Below are 21,192 nucleotides of genomic sequence, written 5' to 3'. Positions count from 1 at the left end.
TTTCATTCATTCATTCATTCATTAATTCAATCATTCATTCATTCTTTCATTGATTCATTCATTCTTTCATTCATTCATTCATTTTTTCATTCATTCATTCATTCTTTCATTCATTCATTCATTCTTTCATTCATTCATTCATTCATTAATTCAATCATTCATTCATTCTTTCATTGATTCATTCATTCTTTCATTCATTCATTCATTTTTTCATTCATTCATTCATTCTTTCATTCATTCTTTCATTCATTCATTCATTCATTCATTCTTTCATTCATTCGTTCATTCATTCTTTCATTCATTCATTCATTCATTCGTTCGTTCATTCATTCATTCATTCATTCATTCATTCATTCATTCATTCATTCATTCATTCATTCATTCATTCATTCATTCATTCATTCATTCATTCTTTCTTTCATTCATTCATTCATTCATTCATTCATTCATTCATTCATTCTTTCATTCTTTCATTCATTCATTCATTTTCTTTTGGCCTTAATCCCTTTATTCATCAGTGGTCGCCACAGCCGAATGTACCACAAACTTATTCAGCATATGCTTTACGCAGCGGAGGCTTTGATTAAATTTATATTAAATCCATGACATTTTTTCAAACTGTGGCTGAAAACTAAAATACTGCTAAAAACAAAACAGACAAAAATAATAAAATTAATTTGAATTATATAAATTATAAAACTGTAAATATTAGAGAAAACACGTGTAAACCAAAATACAGTCAAATCTATCAGAGTTGAAGACAGACACTATTGACCTCTTCCATCCATGCTGGCAAAGAACAACACAGACCGGCCACCTCTTTTAAATTAGGCTTGCAAACTGATTGCTAATTGAAGATTGGTGTAAAGAAGTGTCAAACCAGTTGCAAAATGGTGGGGAAAATGTGTCAATCCAATGAGAAAGGGTTTACACATTTGCAAGACATGTCTTCTGCTCTGCTGGGATAGTGATGAGGAAAATGTCAGAATGATCCTAGGTAATGATCCAGAATGATCCAGGTAAGAGCAAACTAGAAAAACCGTAATCAGTCAATTTTCTTTTCATGCCCTTCCAGCTGCAACCTAGCACTGGGAAACACCTATACACTCTTGGATTCACACTCATGTGGCCGATTTAGTTTACCCAATTCATCTATAGCGCATGTGTTTGGACTGTGTGGGAAAACACGAGAGGGGTCTGGAGGCAGACCTGGTGAAGTGCTATCTGAGCTGCATCCAATGCTTTTTAATGCGCTCACCTAACCCCACCTCTAACCCAACAGTGACATCACTCACTCCATTGAGTGCATTATGTCTGACATAGCATCGCTGAGTGATGCAATCTCAGCTTTCCAGATACTATTGGAAACCAGAGCTCCCGAAGGAAACCCACACAAACACGGGGAGAACATGCAAACTCACACAGAATTGCCAACTTAGTACCCAACCTAAAAAAATGGAGTTTATGCTGTCAAAATGCCTCTGATTAAAGAGGTAAAGGTAATTTGGCTAATATAGGCAAGGCAAGGCAAGTCAAGGCAAGGCAAGTTTATTTGTATAGCACATTTCATACACAGTGGCAATTCAAAGTGCTTTACATAAACAAGAATAAAAGAAACAAGTAAAAAAAAAAAAATAATAATAAAACTGATAAAAAAAAATAAAAACAAGTAAAATGTGAAATAAAAGAATGAAGAAGAAGAGAAAAACATAACAGCGCAATCTGTCGGACGCAGCACAGTGCTCATTCAGTAAAGGCACAGCTAAACTGATGTGTTTTCAGTCTTGATTTGAATGTGCCTAATGTTGGAGCACTTCTGATCATTTCTGGAAGCTGATTCCAGCAGTGAGGAGCATAGTGGCTGAAGGCAGATTCTCCCTGCTTTGACTGAACTCTTGGAACTTCTAGTTTATATGATCCTAAAAATCTGAGTGATCTGTTGGGTTTGTATTCAGTGAGCATATCTGTAATGTATTGAGGTCCTAGGCCATTTAGTGATTTATAGACCAGTAATAATACTTTAAAATATATTCTGAATGTAACTGGGAGCCAGTGTAGAGACCTGAGGACAGGTGTGATGTGCTCTGATTGTCTGGTTCTGGTCAGAATTCTGGCTGCAGCGCTCTGGATGAGCATATATAATAAAGCTTGTTGTCTGAACTTCATTTTGTTAGACCGTAACTTGAATATATTGATGCGAACGGGCTGCCTTCTGGTACGCAGAGTAATCCAATATGTTATATGTACATGCAACATATATTTAAAAATTGATTACAAATGGTTCATATATGAATATGATGATATATAGCCTATATTTATGAGGTCAAAGCAGCATTTCCAGGCTTTGATGAATAGGATACTACAGGTTAACACTTTAGATTTAAGTACAGGAGATTTTTTATTTTATTTTTAAGAACAGCACATTTTAATTTAAACGTTGACATTTTATTTTGTTTGTTTTTTTACATATAAGCACTACAGTGTTAATGTACAAACTATTTATGAGGTTTAAAGTGGCCAATAATAATAAACATTATTAATAATAGTAATAAATCTGCCACGTTTTTAAACTGTGCAGAGCTGTAGCTGCTTAGGCCTACAATGTGACTGTATTTCAATACTGGTCATGGTGGTACTTGGAGGGAGAGTTTTTTCTGAGGTGGTACTTGATGAAAAAAGTTTGAGAACCGCTGGCCTTAACAATATTTGTAGAGTGTAATTTTTCAAATAACACATTGTGCCATTTTAAAAACATAAAGATATTGAATGTTTTAATATTAATATTTATCTTAAAGAAAAAAAATATAGCATTTCAATCAGAGGCATTTAAACTCATGACTTTCTTTTTTTCTTTTCTGAGAAATTTTGAAAAATGTTGGCAACCTGTAACCATGGACTTTCATATTTGTTATTCCTATACAGAAGTCGGGGGCGATTTTGGGATTTTCATTTTAGGGGGGCTCAGTTTCTTATAAGGTAAAAAAAAAAAAAAAAAAAAAATATATATATATATATATATATATATATATATATATATATATATATATATATATATATATATATATATATATTTATATATATATATATATATATATATATATATATATATATATATATATATATATATATATATATATATATATATATAGCCTAATACTTGCCTCAACACACCTGCCTGGATGTTTCAAGTATACCTAGTAAGACCTTGATTAGCGTGTTCAGGTGTGTTTGATTAGGGTTGGAGCTAAAATGTGCAGGACCCCGCCCTCCAGGAACAAGTTTGGTGACCACTGGTATAAACGGAGGCCAGAGCCAGCTCCAAGTGGGTGGGTCTTGGAGCTCCGAGTGGGCTGGGCAAACCTTATTTAGTTGTATTTAGACTTGAATATTGTGCTTTATGAATTTGTACACCTAACCCTAAACCTAAACCCAACCTCACAGTAACCTGTTGTGTTTTATTAACGTCTACACCTAAATCCAACCCTAAACCCAACCTCACAGTAACCTGATAAACCCAACCTACTTGCGGTTTGAGTCCCTCCCACTTGGAGGTCACCCAACCTACTTGCGGTGTGATTCCTCCCACTTGCAGGTCTCCGGGCTGCAGCGATACCTACTTTATTTCTGCTGCCGTTTTCTTATCAAATTTAAAGGGGACTGAGGCGATAATTTAGTGAACAGTTTATGAGCTAATCACAAAAGTTTTAGAGGGGCTGAGTAGAAATATAGGGGCCCCTAAAAAAAGGCTTAGCAACGCCCATGATGGAAGTCAATGGGTACAGGTTTAAGCTTTCTTCAGAATGTCCTTTTTACTGCTCAACAGAATAAAGATATAACATCATAACAAGATATAACAAGATTATAACAACTTGAGAATGAGTAAATAGTGAGCAAATTTTCCATTTTTGGGTGAACTGCCCCCTTAAGTAGCAATAGGACATGAAACTCAGCTTTCTAACGAATAAACCCAACACTCCTGCAGAAGTTCTCCCCGACAGTGTTGTATTTTTTTCTTTCCCTCTTCTGTCCAGCTCATCAAAGCGTCTGGATGGGGTTTAGCATGGACTGTGTTCAGTGAAGTCAAGGCAGGTCTGGCGTAGCCTGGAGGTTTTTTGGGGCTCTTTTCTTGCTGTAGGATGAAACCGTGACCCAATGGAAGGTCCAGTGTTTTATTTGCTTCAGGGTGACCCTCGCTTTGAGCAGCTCTGGATCCAGCAAAACATCCCCTGACCATCACTTCATCCTCTGTGTTTATTGGTGTCACACAATCAGAAAACATGCATTCATATACTGTACTGTTCTGCACTGTATACTCCAACCATCTGATGCATTTTGATCGGTTCTGTATGACCTATTCTATATGAATACAAGTGGCTTTTGTTGCATATTTCATATTTAAAAAGCTGTGGTTGTGCTCAGTGTTGGATAAGTTACTTCAAAACAGTAATTAATAACTAGTTGCATCGTTAAAACAGTTTCAAACTGCTTTTGTTTTAGGCTATTACAGGGGTTTTCAAACTATCGCACAGTGAACAAAGGTGGGTCGCGCAACGTCACATAGCTGCAGCTTTATTTACATTGCGGTGAATCAAAACCAGTACGATTGACGGCAATAACTCAAAAACCTCTTACCCTAAAAATATCTAAAGTGTGTCTTCTACAAAAAGACAAAGCTGGTTATGTTTCACAGCTGTCTTTTTCTTTTCACTGCTTTTTTTGCACTGCTCCGTTTGAGCCCTCGCAATCTGCATTTAGACGGTAGAGCTCGCGCTGAGCGGTGCTTTCAGTAAGGGTGGGTCTGAAAAGTGCTTCTCTTTTTCGTTTTTTATTTTTTTATTTTATTTATTTATTTATTTATTTTGCTCAATCATTTTTAATAAATATGCAAATACAATCAAAAGTGAAGTAGATTTTATAGCTTTATTTAATTTCTGTATAGGCCATTGATTTTAATAGGCTAAACCTTTTTTTTATTGTCAATATTTTCTAATGTTTGCTATGTATTCTATCATTTGAAGCTATTTGTTGTCCAATATTTTTTTACATCCCAACATTGACAGATTGCTAATCAATACATAGCTATAGTGCTGTCTGTTAGTTTTAACGTCACCTAATGTTATGGAAGGGCATAGATGTTATGGAAAATAACATCATTCCTTCCTCAAGCAAATGTGTAAATGTTAGATCAATTCAGCAATAATGTTAATTGCATCGGCATATTTATCTGACCTTTTCCCAGCTTGTAGTAGTCGATCAAAAAGCTATTTAGTTTCTTATGACTATACACTAGCAGTGGAATTTACTGCGATGTGACGGGGCTTGATCATAATCCAGGGGCTTGATCAAAGATTGTGTTATGATGACTCAGAGGGATGTGGATCCATTTCTGAGCTTTATTAAAACACAGTTAGGGAAACACAGAGAACGGAAAATCCAAGGACAAGCAGCAATAATTCAGAAAAAGTAGAGCAGGCTTTGGTCAGGGCAGGCAGCTTACGGTTCGATACGATGAGACAAGCTTTGGTCAGGGCAGGCAGCTTACGGTATGATAATTCAGACGTTGGTCAGGGCAGGCAGCAAACAATCAGAAAACGGGCAGCAAGGTGATCGGTAACAGAAAGGCAGTCAGTCAGAAACAGTAGGAATGCTCAGAAATGTTTGGTAGCAAAAGTCCTTGCAATGAGCTGGTATTTAAGCACCCTGCTAATAGGCACCAGGTGCAGCGCAATCAGAGTCAGACATGTGACTAATATTCAGGAGATGAGGGCCTCTGCTGATTGGTGAGGGAATATGCTGAGACCGAACCGGTGACCGGTTGATCATATTCTCTTCTAAAAAAAAAAAAAAGAGTATCTTTTTCAACAACAACAACAAAAAAAGATCAAAGTTACAGCCAGCATCCCACATAAAGCACTTTGAGCCTCATTTTGTGCATTTCAAATCACAAAATCCAAAAAGCCACACACCATATATTTTTGACTGCTTTGAATGGATTCATTTTTTCACCCATTTGTCCATATTAAAATTTTATGGTGGGTCTTGAGATTGAATTACTTGCCTAGGTGGGTCCCGGAATAAAAAAGTTTGGGAATCCCTGGGCCATAAGGTATATGAGGTGTGCGAATTATACCTTGACGATCAGAGGGTCTACTTTTTCGCTGATAAATTCTTTGATTCTGCAATTATTTAAATATAATTATTTTAAAACAATAAATATTAGTACAATAAACAAACAAAAAAACAATATTATGTTTCTCTGAATTGATTTGAAGTTGCATTTATTTACAAGGTTTAATTTTAAGTATAAGTTACTATAATAAAATTATACAAAAATCTAAAGTAATTCTTTACTTTAAGTAATTTAATTACAGTAACTAATTACTTTGTAACAAATTAGACTCAACAATAGTTGTGCAAAGTAGAATTTGGAATATTTTAGATGCTACAAAATCCCCTAAATAGATCATCCTCCAGCCCATTAATGTAAAAGGAATCTCAAATATACAATGTCTTGTATAAAGAGCCTGTTAATGTAGAGACAATGTTTTAAATGTGTCAAAAATATGAATTAGTAAACATTTTGTCCTATTATTAAAAAAAGTTATATTTTTTCCAAGTTATTTTATACTGTATTTACTTATTTATCTAATGAAATCAACAAAAATATATAAAGAAATTTATTACTTTCTGCAAATAAAAATTTTATTACTGTAACTAATTACTTTGTAACTAATTAGACTCAACACTGGTGGTGCAAAACAGGGTTTGCTAGTTTTTTGATACCACAAAAACGTCCCAAAAATGATCATCCTCCTGTTCATAAATGTAAAAGCAATCTCAAATACACAGTATGCTCTACAAAGAGGTTATAAATGTCAATTTTTTTAGAATATATATTTTTATATAAAATAGCAGTTATATTTTTATTGTTATTACATAAAATATAATACAATACATAAATACAAATACATATACAATACGTAATACAAATACAGAACAAAACATTTTATGCATTTGTTTCTTTTACACAAATATACATATACACACTACCTGACAAAAGTCTAGTTGTTGATCCCAGTTGTAAGAGCAACAAATAATAACTTGACTTCTAACTTGATTTCTCTGATGGATCATCTTTTGAGCTGCATCCCAATCATCACAAATACTGCAGAAGACCTACTGGAACCCGCACGGATCCAAGATGCTCATAGAAATCAGTCTGTTTGGTGAAGTGAAGTTTGGTGAAGGAAAAATCATGGTTTGGGGTGACATTCAGTTTAGGGTGTGCGAGAGATCTGCAGAGTGGATGACAACATCAACAGCCTGAGGTATCAAGACATCTGTGCAGCCCATTACATTACAAACCACAGGAGAGGGCAAATTCTCCAGCAGGATAGCGCTACACATACTTCAGCCTCCACATCAAAGTTCCTGAAAGCAAAGAAGGTCAAGGTGCTCCAGGATTGGCCAGCCCAGTCACCAGAGCTGAACATTATTGAGCATGTCTGGGGTAAGATGGAGGAGGAGATTTTGAAGAAGAATCCAAGGAATCTTGATGAACTCTGGGAGTCCTGCAAGAACGCTTTCTTTGCCATTTAAGATGACTTTATTAATAAGTGATTTGAGTCAGTGCAGAGATGTATGGATGCAGTCCTCCAAGCTCATGATGGAGTCAGACACAATATTCGTTCTGTTTCCACTGCAGCATGACTTTATATTCTATACTGGATATTATTTCTGTTAAGAGACAAGACTTTTGTCTGAGCAAAGTCAGACCTTACTGTCCTTATTAAATCATTAAAATTCAATACATGATCATATATTATTGTGGTAAAATAAGTGTAATCTAGAGGCATTTGCCTTTAATATGAGCCACTTCTGATACCAAATGATCAACTAGAAGTCAATTTATTATTTGCTGTTCCTAAAACCTTTATAGGCGACAAGACTTTTGTCAAGTAGTGTATGTGTATTCATCTTAATAGACTTTTAGGATTACATTTAATACAACAGTTATTCATTCACTAGTTTTATTACATGTGTAGTTTTCTTTTACAAATATCTGAAATCAATTTAAAAAAAAAGACATCAGCTCATTTTGGATGGAACAAGGTTTTTCAAGTTTATTTGCCGTCAGTGTCATTAAACATACAGGAGAAAAAAAAAAGTACAAAAATGTGTTTCATGTTCTTTATGAAAAACAAAAACAGCAGTTCAGTGCTGCACTGAAAATAAGGAACGGTGAACAGAAAACCCACTCTGAATGAACAGACCCGTGCTTACTGTAAAGACATTTGATCTGATTGACTATGATTTTAACATGATCATGATTGGATGATATTTATACTGGGATAATTTTATTCAATAAAAAGTTTTAACATTAAAAAATTAAAACAGTAAAATAATATTTGGTCCTACTTTATATTAAGTGTCCTTAACTACTATGTACTTATATCAAAAAATAAATACAATATACTTACTGTGTTCATAATGTATTTGAGAACACTTGTGGTGCTTTTGAGTTGGGATATTGGTTGGGTTATGGACAGGTTTGATGGTGTGGATAGGTTTAAGGGTGGGTTAAGGTGTAAGGGATGGTCAACAGTGTATTTACAAATGTATTTACAAAAGTTAATTACAGATGTAATTACATACAGGTATTTAATCAAGCATAAGTACACAATAAATGCATGTACTTACACAATAAGTACATTGTAGCAAACTATTAATTCCTGTGTAAGTACATATTAGTTAAGGCCACTTAATATAAAGTGGGACCATATTAATGATTACCATACCGACATATAAAATATCAATCAATGTAAATCAATTAGCATAAAATTGACTTCAAGCATTCGTCTTAGTCTCTATTTCAGAGGTCATCACAGCGGAATGAACCGCTAACTATTCCAGCATATGTTTTCCACAGCGGATGCCTTTCCAGCCACAAACCAATACTGGGAACCGTGTAGCATGGGTTTCCTCTGGGTGCTCCGGTTTCTTCCACAGTCCGAACACATGCGCTACAGGTGAACTGAATAAGCTAAATTGGCTGTAGTGTATGTGTGAATGAGTGTGTAAGGATGTTTCCTAGTACTGGGTTGCAGCTGAAAGGGCATCTGCTGTGTAAAACATATGCTGGATAAGTTGGCTTTTGGCGACGCAGTGGCGCAGTAGGTAGTGCTGTCGCCTCACAGCAAGAAGGTCACTGGGTCGAACCTTGGCTCAGTTGGCGTTTCTGTGTGGAGTTTGCATGTTCTCTCTGCGTTTGCGTGAGTTTCCTCCGGGTGCTCCGGTTTCCCCCACAGTCCAAAGACATGCGGTACAGGTGAATTGGGTAGGCTAAATTGTCCGTAGTGTATGTGTGTGTGTGTGGATGTTTCCCAGAGATGGGTTGCGGCTGGAAGGGCATCCGCTGCGTAAAAACGTGCCGGATAAGTTGGCGGTTCATTCCACTATGGTGACCCCAGATTAATAAAGGGACTAAGCCGACAAGAAAAAGAATGAATGAATGAAGTTGGCTATTTTGAGTTGACTCAACTGTTAGCCTATGTACAGCACTTGAGTCAACTTAAAAAGCTCTGCAGCAAGCTGCCTTACAATTTTAGGTTGAGTTAACTTTTTTTACAGTGCACATATGTATTATATAAATACAAACTTTTATCTTAGGTGTGATTTTTTTATGTTGACATGACATATGATGCCATTATAATGAATTGAGAGGGGTGACAATAAATAATATCATCATCATTTATGACTGTAGAAAAAATAAAATCAAAGGCAGATGAATGTGACAGCAACGATAGATCTAAATATAAAAAGTAATAACAATAGTAGTAATACAACAAAACTAACAGTCAAGAGAAATAGAAACATTATCGTATACTGGATAAGCTTCAACATCAGAAATCAAAAAAGTCACCAGTGTTCCAACTACAGTGCAAATATGACCTCGGCCATCAGAAAGTTTTCTCTCTTTTTTTCCATATTTTTCCTTCTATCTTTCATTTTAATACACAGCTGTAAAACTACTCATAATATCGAGTTCATTGTACAAGTCATTCTACAAGAAACATACGCAGAAAAGTTCAGAGAGGACGCAGAAAACACACCGATTGTTCCTTTCTACAACAGAAATCGCAGTCCATGACAGTCACGAATGTGCAGCTTATTTGCTTTTTTACCTAATTCTAGAAATCTCAAGCCTATATGTTTGGTTAATGTACAATTCTATAATCTATTCAATAAAAACAGATCGCTGGTTATTAGTTTGTACATGAGTTCTGTCAGATCTGTTTTATTTGCGTCTCCTGGAAAACCGTCACTTTTGATTGCCACTATATATATCAGCTGACTTGTTGGTAATCCCCGCCCTCCTTTAGTTACTGTTGCTCTCTCGGACAAACAAGCACAGCTGCTACTGTTTAGAAAAACATTTTTAAAGTCCACATGAACCAGAATCTGCGACCATTTTTTATTTGTTCATATTGTGACGCAATTCCTTGATAAACTAACTATTAAATGAGAAAACAGTGGGCGTGGCTTGTTTTTTCAACTACAAGCTGATTGGTTGTAGTAAAGTAGTCATTTCATTTAGAAATATCAGGAAAAGAGTTTGGGGAGTTGTTACAACCTAACAGACTCCTCCTGCTCACCATTTCTGTTTGTGGTCAAAACTGACAGCTGGAGGGGCGTGGTTAAACATGTTAGCCCCGCCCAATACCCCAGACTGATGTAATCTGAGAAATTAACTGAAAACAAACAGGAAGGCGTGTAAAATGGAACGGCAGTGAACCAGAAGAATGGAAGTGGGTTGGACACACAATTTTTTGACCCATTCACATATTGTTTGTTGATAGTTTTTTTTTTTTTTTTTTTTACGAATTTCATTTAATGTAATTTCCATTTCTTAATTTCAATCAATTTTTGTTGGTAAATTACCTGTTTAAGTGTGCTTGAAAACAAAGCCCGCAACCATACTTTCTGAACACACACGTTCATTGCAAAGATGTCTATTTGTTGCCAGTGTTTACATCTAGCAAACATGTTTTTATTGCGATGCCTCCAGTTGGATGTTAAACAGACATTTATCAAGTGTTTTAAGTTGTTTATCCTTTCTAATATTTCCAAAACAGACCTTTTAAAGATGTTTATCAGCTCTTTTTACACTTTTCCAGACTAAATGCTCTATAAAGTAAGCACATTAAGATACAGTTGCTGCAGATTTCTATTTCAGTATGTTGACGATTATCCAACGGAAGCAGAATATTGAGTTTGAGGCGGGGTTTTGTATTTGTGCTTATCTTTTCATTTTTGACTTACCGCAAGTTGACTTTACTTAAAAAAGTGAGTAAACTCACCTTAAAATGACTAAGTAGATTAACTACATAATTTAAAAAAAATAAATCAACTTATAGTTTGTATGAAATGGATGCTGAAAATGTTTTTTCTTTTCATATTGTGACGCAGTTCCTTTAGAAACTAAATATTAAATGAGAAAACAGTGGGCGTGGCTTGTTTTTTTTCTACTGTGAGCTGATTGGATGTAAGCATTTCATTCGAAAGATCAGGAAAAGAGTTTGGGGAGAGTTGTTACAACCTAACAGACTCCTCCTGCTCACCATTTCTTTTTGTTGTCAAAACTGACAGCTGAAGGGGTGTGGTTAAACATGTTAGCCCCGCCCAATACCCCAGACTGATGTAATCTAAGAAATTAACTGAAAACAAACAGGAAGGCGTGTAAAATGGAACGGCAGTGAGCCAGAAGAATGGAAGTGGGTCGGACACACAATTTTTTGACCGCTTCACATATTGTTTGTCGATAGATTATTGATTGATAACGAATTTCATTTGATGGAATTTTTATCTTAATTTTGATCCATTTTTGTTGGTAAATTAATTTGTTGGGAGATCAGGAGTTTGGGGAGAGTTATTAAACAGACTCCTCCTGCCCACCATTTCTGTTTGCTGTCACAACTGACCTCAATACCTCAGACTTATGTAATCTGAGGATTTAACTAAAAACATCCAGGAACAGGAACTATATTGTTGTGGTTAGTTTTGATATCATTTGTACTTTAACAGTTCTAAGTTACAATGTATTAACTCGCTATTTAAAGTTAAGTCAACTTGATCCTTTTAAGGCTTTTCGCTTGATGTTTTTTAAAGGTTTTACTTTTTTAAGTACAGCAACTAATCGTACAACTATTTTACAGTCTAGTGGAAACAACAACAAAACTTTCCAGCTGCCTTGCAACTAATGCTCAACTGCCATTGGCTCATCTGCATTCAAGGGGCAGGGCTTACCAATAGATCAGCCAGTATGTCAGGAGTGTGACAGTGTTTACCTGATTTCTGCTGTGCGTCTAAGGCATGTGCTGCGTCCCAATTCACATACTATCCGTCCTAAATAGTATTCGAAAATAGAATCGACATGTCTCAAACCGTAGTATGTTGAAAAGAGTATGCCAATGATAGTATTTCCGGAAAAAAATTCAAAGTGTAGATCTGTATATATACCCTTACCGCTAATATTGCCCACAATACATTGTGCATTAGACGTCACTTCGATTATAAACTCGGGTAAAAAGTGTAAACAAACTACAAACATGGCGGATGCACGAGACCAAGCATCAAGTAGAGAGGCTTTGATGAAGTTGTTTGAATGACTATTATTCAATATCTAGCCAATTGGAAAATAGTTCAATCACGCTTCCCGTGTTATATTTCATCTGCAACAACAATGTGGACTTCTATAAAGACGTGTTTGGACATTAACTTCTGAATACATAATTATCTAAACACCTGAGGAAATTTCTCAGCACGGATTTCAAATCAACACACAGCTAAACTAAGCAACTAAGCAACATTACGGTTTATTTTAGCTTGTCCCAACGCTTGCATACTTTTCTGTTACACACTCAGAGTATGCACTTTTTCTTCACATACTTTTAGGACGTTGTTTAAGTATACAAATTGAGACGCAGCACTGGTTAAATGTCCAACAATTGTTAGATGTGTCATGATTTCTCAGCTGCTCGTTGTCCATGCAGCTCTTCATTGTAAACCGTGTCATTGTCTGTCACTGGAGAAAGAGTTATACATTCGGTACAGCGTAGGACTGTTCGTATGGTATGCGTAGGTGACAGATCTTCATCTACAGCATGCACAGATTCTCTTGAGCAAACAGGACAATTCTCGCAACAAATACGTTTATAAAATACCTGAATTTTTCTGATGCATGATTAAAAGAATAAAAAGGAAACCCTGGAAAACAGCAACAGGTTGAGCTTATTAAGTGTTCAGATTACAACCCAGGCTCATTCTCAAAATGTTCCCCCTATATACATTTCTGGAGAAATGTGTCCCAGGAGCTACATTTATTTGCAGTTTTTGTTTGAATCCACCAGAGGCTGCTGCGTACGCTTTTTGAGATCTGAGATTTTTCTCGTGAGTGCCATTCACGCCTGCTCTTCTCGTGTAAATCCACTAGAGTCTGCTGTCGACTGACTGGTCGTCTGACCCACTCTCCTCCTTCCCTACACCCAACCAATAGTGTTTTCAAATGCACCGATTAACTAGCGCTCACCCACCTCACTAAACCCAACCACAAGTGTTTTCAAAAGCAATCCAAGAAAAGGAAAGCCCTTGCCTGATTTTTACCACGTTTACAGATTTTACCACATGCTTACCCTGTTATTCACTTGCTTATTTTCTTTTTTGCTTTTTGTTTTTGTTTTACCTGCTTTCTGGACCTGCTCTTCGCCAGACTTAAACCTCATTGTTGCAGTCAACTGCTCTCCACGTCACAAGTCTGCCAACATACATGGCAAGCCACTGGACAAACTGGTAACCACAGAAAAGCCGTCCACACGGAGGTAAGCGGTTAGCAGGTAGGCGCAAAGAGGAAAGGCATCATACCGCCCGGGAGAGTTAATTTTAAAGACGAAATGCAGCCATACGTTCCTCTGGCTACATAATTTGCGATCTCCAGAAATGTATATAGGGCTACGTTTTCAGAATGAGCCTACATTGTCGGATTTATGGCTACACCACATCTTTAAGCAGAGTGCACATGATACAAATTTTCCTAGTCAGACGGTACAACAAACATCACCCGTACACAAATAATCAAATAAAATCGTACGTTTGAAAGCGTCCAGATCAACATGCATTCATTTAATTGTTGGTTTAAAGCAGGGATGTCCAAACTCTGTCCTGGGGGACCGGTGTCCTGCATATTTTAGTTCCAACCCCAATTAAACACACCTGAACCAGCTAATCAAGCTCTTTCTAGGTATACTAGAAACTTCCAGGGAGGTGTGTTAAAGGAAGTTGGAGCTAAACTATGCAGGATACCTGCCCATCCAGGACCAAGTTTGGACAACCCTGGTTTAAAGGGATAGTTTACCTAAAACTGAAAATTCTGTCATCATTTACTTATTCTCCACTTGTTTTCTTCTTCTGTTGAACACAAACAAAGATATTCTGAAGAATGCAGGGCTGGAAACAATTTTCTGTAGTATTTGTTTCTACTATATTTGTAAAAGTCTACTTCTTCCAACACTCTTCAGAAAACTCTTCCTTTGTATTCAACAAAAAAAAGAAGCCCAAACAGGTATACAACAAGTGGAGGACGAGAAAATGACGACAGAATTGACTGAAACAGAAGAAAGATGCTGAGAAAAGTTTAGACGCACCTGAGTGTGAGTAAATGAAACATTCATTTTTGGGTGAACTTTCGCTTTAATAGAGCTGCAATAAGGTTTCACTTGTTAACATTAGTCTTAATTAGCATTAAGTATTGATAAGCAACACTACTACATCTTTTATCACTCTATAATATATATTTTTTAAATGTCCAAAGGATCTAAAACAGAAGATAACGAATAGTTTTATTATGTAAACTTGACTGTACTGGAACCCAAGATTTTAGACAACTCCAGAAAATGTAACCTATTATTCATTCATTCATTCATTTTATTTTCAGCTTACTCCCTTTATTAACCAGCACAGCGGAGTGAACCGTCTCACAATCGCCTCACAGCAAGAAGGTCGCTGGTTCGAGTCCCGGCTGGGTCAGTTGGCATTTCTGTGTGGAGTTTGCATGTTCTCCCCGTGTTGGTGTGGGTTTCCTTCAGGTGCTCTGGTTTCCCCCACAGTCCAAACATATGCGCTCTAGGTGAACTGAATTAACAAATTTGGCTGTAGTGTATGAGTGTGAATGCAAGAGTGTATTGGTGTTTACCGGTGTTGGACTGCAGCTGGAAGGGCTTCCGCTGCATAAAACATATGCTGGGTAAGTTGGCGGTTCATTCCGCTGTGGCGACCGCTGAATAATTAAGGGACTAAGCTGGAAAAAAGAATGAATACTAATATTAATAATGTAATAATTATTAACTCCTGTTTGATTATGTTAGATAATGCATGAACTAATTAAAATCTGAGATCTTACAATAAGTTACTATAATAACAATAATAATGTCTACTTTATATAGAATTTTATCTTTAGTGGTACAATCACAATGTACTTAGCATTGTGTATTCAAAGATCAGGTTCAACAAACAATTTACAATTTCATTTAATAGCATTAATAAAAATATATTGACTTTTATTGCTCATTGGTCACGCGATGACTTCCAATTTTAGTAAGGTCACTATTGACTTCCATAGAATTTCCACTACTATGGCAGTCAATGGTAAACATTAAACCTCTTTTTTTGTGTTTAACAGAAAATAAAGAAACTCATACATGTTGATAACTAGTCTAGAAGTGAACTACTCTACTTTAACTAATGCTAATAAATGAGATCTCATTAGCTGCGTCCCAAATCGCATACTTATGCACTATTCTACGCCATTTTGTAGTATAAATAGTGTAAGTAGTGTGTTCACACTGAAATCTCTAAAAATAATAAGTGCACTTTAATTACCCGGATGATGCACTCATTCAGCTGCTAAAATGAAGTGTGTAATGATGGACACTTCACGCACTCAACGACCGCGGGTTTGCTTACGTAGCGGAAGGGGCGGAGCTATCGGACGCACATGTTGGATAACTTTATTTATTTTGGATGGTGAAAGCAAAATTCACCTACGAGAGTGATAATAGCGCCTCCCGATGGTGAATGCGGTTATACTCACGGCAGGTATTATTTGATAAGTCCGTTGTTTATTTTACTGATTTGGCAACCGTCAAACGTCATCAGGGAAACGGTTTGAATTTCCGTTTAGTAAAAAAACATTAGTGCTCCATTTGGGACGCCACTACATACATATACTATCCTGTTGAGTGTGTAAGTGCATAAGTACATAGTGCATGAGTGCATAGTGTATAGTGTGCCATTTGGGACGCAGCTATGGAAAATGTAAGCTAATGCAATAACTAATTAAAATCTGAGATCTTTTTGAGTTACTAAAATAACAATAATAATAGCTACATCTATAATTGGTATAGAAAAGAACAGGTTCAATTAACAATTTACGATTTCATTCAATGGTATTATTAAAAAATGACTTAATTTTATTGCTCATTGGTCATGTTTGCTAATGCATTAAAAAGTAGTTCACTTCCAATGACTTCAGATTTCAGTATGGTCACTACTGACTTCCATAGTATTTTCCCCACTATTAAAAAATAAACTTTCTTTATTATAAAATAAGGAAACTCATATATGTTTGTAACTGGTCTGGAAGTAAACTTCTCCTTTAACTAATGCTAATAAATCAGATCATATTGAGATTGTAAGCTAATGCAATAACTAATATTAAAATCTGAGATCTTTTTGAGTTACTATAATAACAATAGTATTATCTATATCTATATTTGTCATTTTATAATGTGTTTAGAGCTGAATCAGAAGACGTTTATTGAACAATTTACAAATTTATTAAATATTATTTTAAAAATAGTAATTTTATTGATTATTAGTAGGCCCATATGGAATTTGCGAGCGCAGAATTCTGCAGATTTTTAACCTATGATTGATACTGTTTATTTACTAGTGTAAATGTGTGTCGATTCATATTTATTCAGTTTTAAATTAATTTCAGTAATATTATTGACTAATATGAAAACGTTCATAAGATTTATTTACAATATAGTTTGTAAAGTAATATTTTCTGTCCTTTAGTAGAGATATTATATGAGATTGGATTTGAATTGTAAACATTAAATATAAGTTAAAAAGGTAGTATTATTTTTTATTTCATATATTAGGTTTTAGTTATGATATTCCCAAAATCACTCCGCATAAATCTACAGATTTTTAACAAAATTCTGTGCAGAAATAGCAAAAAATGTCCACAGATTCCATCTGGCCCTAGTCATTGGTCATGTTTGCTTATGCATTAAAATAAGTAGTTCAGTTCCAATGACTTCTGATTTCAGTATGGTCACTACTGACTTCCATAGTATTTTCCCTACTATTGTTGTTAACGGTGAACATCAAACCTCTTTTTTGTGTTTAACAAAAAAATAAACTCATATATGTTGATAACTGTTCTGGAAGTGAACTACGCAACCCGGGCTCATTGTGGAAACGTAGCCCCGTGGACATTTCTGCGGACCGCGATTTACGTCCCGGGAGGTACGTATTCAAGCGATTTTTGTTTTCGCGGATCCGCGAGATGCTGCCGTTCGCGCCCGCGCTGTTCTCGCGCGAAAAGCCACCGGATCGGCCGACCCGCCCGCCCTCCTCTTCCTCCTCCTCCTTCCCTAAACCCAAGCGACGGTTTGCAAAAGCTGTCCAGAAAGAAAAAAAAAAAAGCAAAAGCCCTCGTCTTCAATTTCGACCGCGTTTTCGGATCCCGCCGCGTTCTTGCCCTTATTTTTCGGATTCTGTTTTTCGTCTTACCTGATTTCCGGAACTGCTGTTCCCCGGACTCGATCCCGGTCATCGTCCCCGCGGCCGGCTCCTCCTCCTCTCCTCCTCCGGGGTCTCCGCTCCGCCGACGCAACGCTGTGAGCTAAGCGGACAAACTGGTTGCATCGGGAAAGCCCTACACTCGGAGGTGAGCCGTCGGCCGGCGAGTGCGAAGAGGAGGAGCGGAGCGGCGCCACACCGCCCCGCAGCGTTCGCTCGAAAAAAACTAAACGCGGCCTTCAGTACCTCCGGCCACGTAAATCGCGGTCTCCAGAAACGTCCGCGGGGCTACGTTTCCAGAATGAGCTTGGGTTGGAACTGAGATTGTATTGAAAATGTAAGCTAATAAAATAACTAATATTAAAATGTGAAAATTTTTTGAGTTACTATAATAACAATAATAATATCTACATCTATATTTGCCATTCTATAATGTATTTAGAGCTGTATAAGAACACATTTATCAAAAAAATTACAAATTTATTAAACTATATATATATATATATATATATATATATATATATATATATATATATATATATATATATATATTATAGCTCATTGGCTATGTTAGCTAATGCATTTAAAAAAGTAGCTCACATACTTTCATTTTGTTGTCAACGGTGAACATCTATCCACTTTTTGTGTTTAACGGAAAATAAAGAAACTCATACATGTTTGTAACAGGTCTGGAAGTGAACTACTCCGTTAACTAATGCTAATAAATGAGATCATATTGAAAATGTAAGCTAATGCAATAACTAATATTAAAATCTGAGATCTTTTTGAATAACTATAATAACAATAATAAAATCTACATCTGTATGTGTAATTTATAATATATTTAGAGCTGTATCAGAAGATGTCTATTGAACAATTTACAAATGTATTAAATAATATTTTAAAAATATTCATTTTATTGCTCATTGGTTATGTTAGCTAATGCATTAAAACAAGTTCACTTCCAATGATGATCGATATCAGTATGGTCACTACTGACTTCCATAGTATTTTCCCTACTATTGTTGTCAACGGTGAACATCAAACCTCTTTATTATGTTTAACGGAAAGAAACTCATACATGTTGATAACTGTTCTGTTTTTTTTTTCTGTTCTGTTTTTTTTTTCTTGAAGTGAACTACTCTTTACCTAATGCTAATAAATGAAATCTTATCGAAACTTTTTTCCATGAAATTAATCATAAACATGTCACAAATTCATTGCATTTTTGACTCTATTCATTCTAAAAATCTCTTAAATTAGTCTCAGACAGTAAAAATCCTATCATGTGCACTCGGCTTTGGTTCATCCACACCATACAGACTCCCAGATGGTCTGTCATGAAACATGAGCTTTGATTGATAGCTTAATAAGGTGGTCTCCTCCACACCGAGAGTGTTTGTATCGGTATATTGTACATTATACATTCCCATCTACGACGCCATCATCCCTTGCTGAATATCAGGGTCCTCAGAAGTCCATATACAGTAATGCTCGTCCTTATCAAACACACACAAACACACACACAAACACACCGCCGAAGTGTTGAGTTCAGACCCTAATGCTCATCAAGGGTGGACAGTGAAACCACAGCACAAAATCGGCTGCAGTTTCCACGTCCAAGGCACAATCTGACGTCCAGAAGTTGTGGTGTGGTGCGATTCAGAGGGAGATTCGGGCACAGTGATGTTTGAGCTTGCAGGGCAGAATGCCTCGGTTCAGCTGGTAAAACTCAACTAGCTGCAGCAGGTCGGAGAAACGCGTGTGTCCGTCGTCCAGACTGTAGAAGAGCTCGCTGTTCTCTTCAACCTGACCGTCACACACACAGTCAGAGGTAAACAGCACAGCAAAGATTACAGTGGGGGAAATAAGTATTAAACAGGTCATGTTTTTTCCTGGGAGTAATATTTCTAAAGGAGCTGTTGACATGGGATTGAACAAGATTTTGCTAAAAACCTAAACAATACAAACATAAAAATAAAACAAAACATTTTTTTGAGTAATTAGTTGTGTGTAACAACAATGTAATGGCACAAGGAGAATATACGGAACTACTGAAATGATCTTTATTTTATATTTTCTATTGGGTTCAAGTCAGGTGATTGGCTGGGCCATTTTACAGCTTGATTTTCTTTCTCTGAAAGCATTTGAGAGTTTTCATTGTCTTGCTGAAATGTCCACCCTGGTTATATCTTCATCCTCTTGCTATTGTAGATGTTGGACTGAAGGAGCTAATATTCATTTACAGTAAGAAAGGGCAGAGGGTTGCTGAAGAACTACTGAGAGATTTCAGCTGCTGTCTGGGCTTTCACTGGATCTTTCTACACCTTCCTTTCTTCATGTGTTTAATACTTTTTCCCTGCGTCATTTCATTTTATTACAGATAACTTCATTTGTAAACTAATTCAATTTGTTCACTTTGTATAAATGGATTTTTTTTGGTTGTTACCAACATCTGGTGAAAACGTAGAGTCAAACGCACATTTAGTGATAGGTTTTCTGAGAAAAATGGTGTCGTGTTCAATTCCATCTTCCACCACTGTACATTAACAAAGGAAGCTTTTTGAAAAAATAAATTGTGAGGACAAATCTGTTAGACTATGGACCCTTTTCACAAGCCTGTTATGACGCGTTTAATGGTCATCAGCATCTTAAATCCTTTAAAGTTTTGATTAAAAATAAAAATGTTTGAACATTTATTATGTATGTAGCATATCATCTTTGCTTCAAATTACAAAAAGCAAAGTACCGCTTGTGCGAGGGGTTTCTAATACAGCGTCTATGGGACAGGACAGCAAATCTGACATTATTCTCTCCTCTGTCTGCCGTCATCAGTCTCACACAATTTTTTCTCTTTTTCTGAAAGTCATTATAACATCATTGTGGACTTTTTCTTTTATTATTTGAGCAAACAGGATCGTAGAAAAATGACTTGTTGTACTCTCCCATTCACTGCGATCTAAGTTTTCCCAACTATGATGACCTTCGCTACTGAGAAACCTGAAAGTGGAAAAAGGGTCTATTTTGATGAAAAGTTTGAATTAATTTACTTGGGACATAATTTACCATTTAGAAAAACATATTTTGATCAAGCTTATTTTTTCTATAGCCTTGCATTAGTGGAATTTAATACCACAGTCTGTTAGAGAATGTGTCTCATTTAATTCATTTAAGTACTGTATAATTTTAAGAGATCAACTTTTTAAATTTTAATAATCAACATTTACCCTATTTTTTGCTCTTGTTGTTGTTGTTTTGGTTTTTTGTTGACCATTAGAGTCCATTTTATAGTTTAAATTTGTATTTTATTGGTTTACACCTTTAAAA

The 21,192-nt window shown here is 36.0% G+C and overlaps 1 protein-coding gene and 1 long non-coding RNA gene across 15 annotated transcripts in view; both read right to left on the bottom strand.

Annotated features, from left to right (window-relative positions):
* Positions 1-4,861: 4,861 nt before the first annotated feature.
* Positions 4,862-21,192, bottom strand: part of grb14 (growth factor receptor-bound protein 14) — a 152,841-nt gene continuing 136,510 nt past the window's right edge. For 7 of the 14 annotated variants that reach the window (XM_073913234.1, XM_073913235.1, XM_073913238.1 and 4 more), the window contains one exon: positions 18,834-19,674. In XM_073913234.1, the coding sequence (XP_073769335.1) occupies positions 19,528-19,674 (147 nt within the window). In that variant the 3' untranslated portion in view covers positions 18,834-19,527. Of the gene's footprint in view, positions 5,832-6,901; positions 7,738-18,833; positions 19,675-21,192 lie in introns of those variants that run through there. The other 7 variants (XM_073913239.1, XM_073913240.1, XM_073913246.1 and 4 more) reach the window with 2 other exon arrangements.
* Positions 12,862-15,352, bottom strand: LOC141376224 (uncharacterized). The gene is made up of 2 exons (XR_012385664.1): positions 15,248-15,352; positions 12,862-15,175 (listed from the first exon to the last, which is right to left on the bottom strand). It is a non-coding gene; the product is annotated as an uncharacterized lncRNA (long non-coding RNA).

Source organism: Danio rerio, chromosome 9 (assembly GCF_049306965.1).
Source record: "Danio rerio strain Tuebingen ecotype United States chromosome 9, GRCz12tu, whole genome shotgun sequence".
NCBI lineage: Eukaryota > Metazoa > Chordata > Actinopteri > Cypriniformes > Danionidae > Danio > Danio rerio.
The sequence above is the reverse complement of the archived record's forward strand: the minus strand, read 5'-3'. Positions and strand labels throughout refer to the sequence as shown.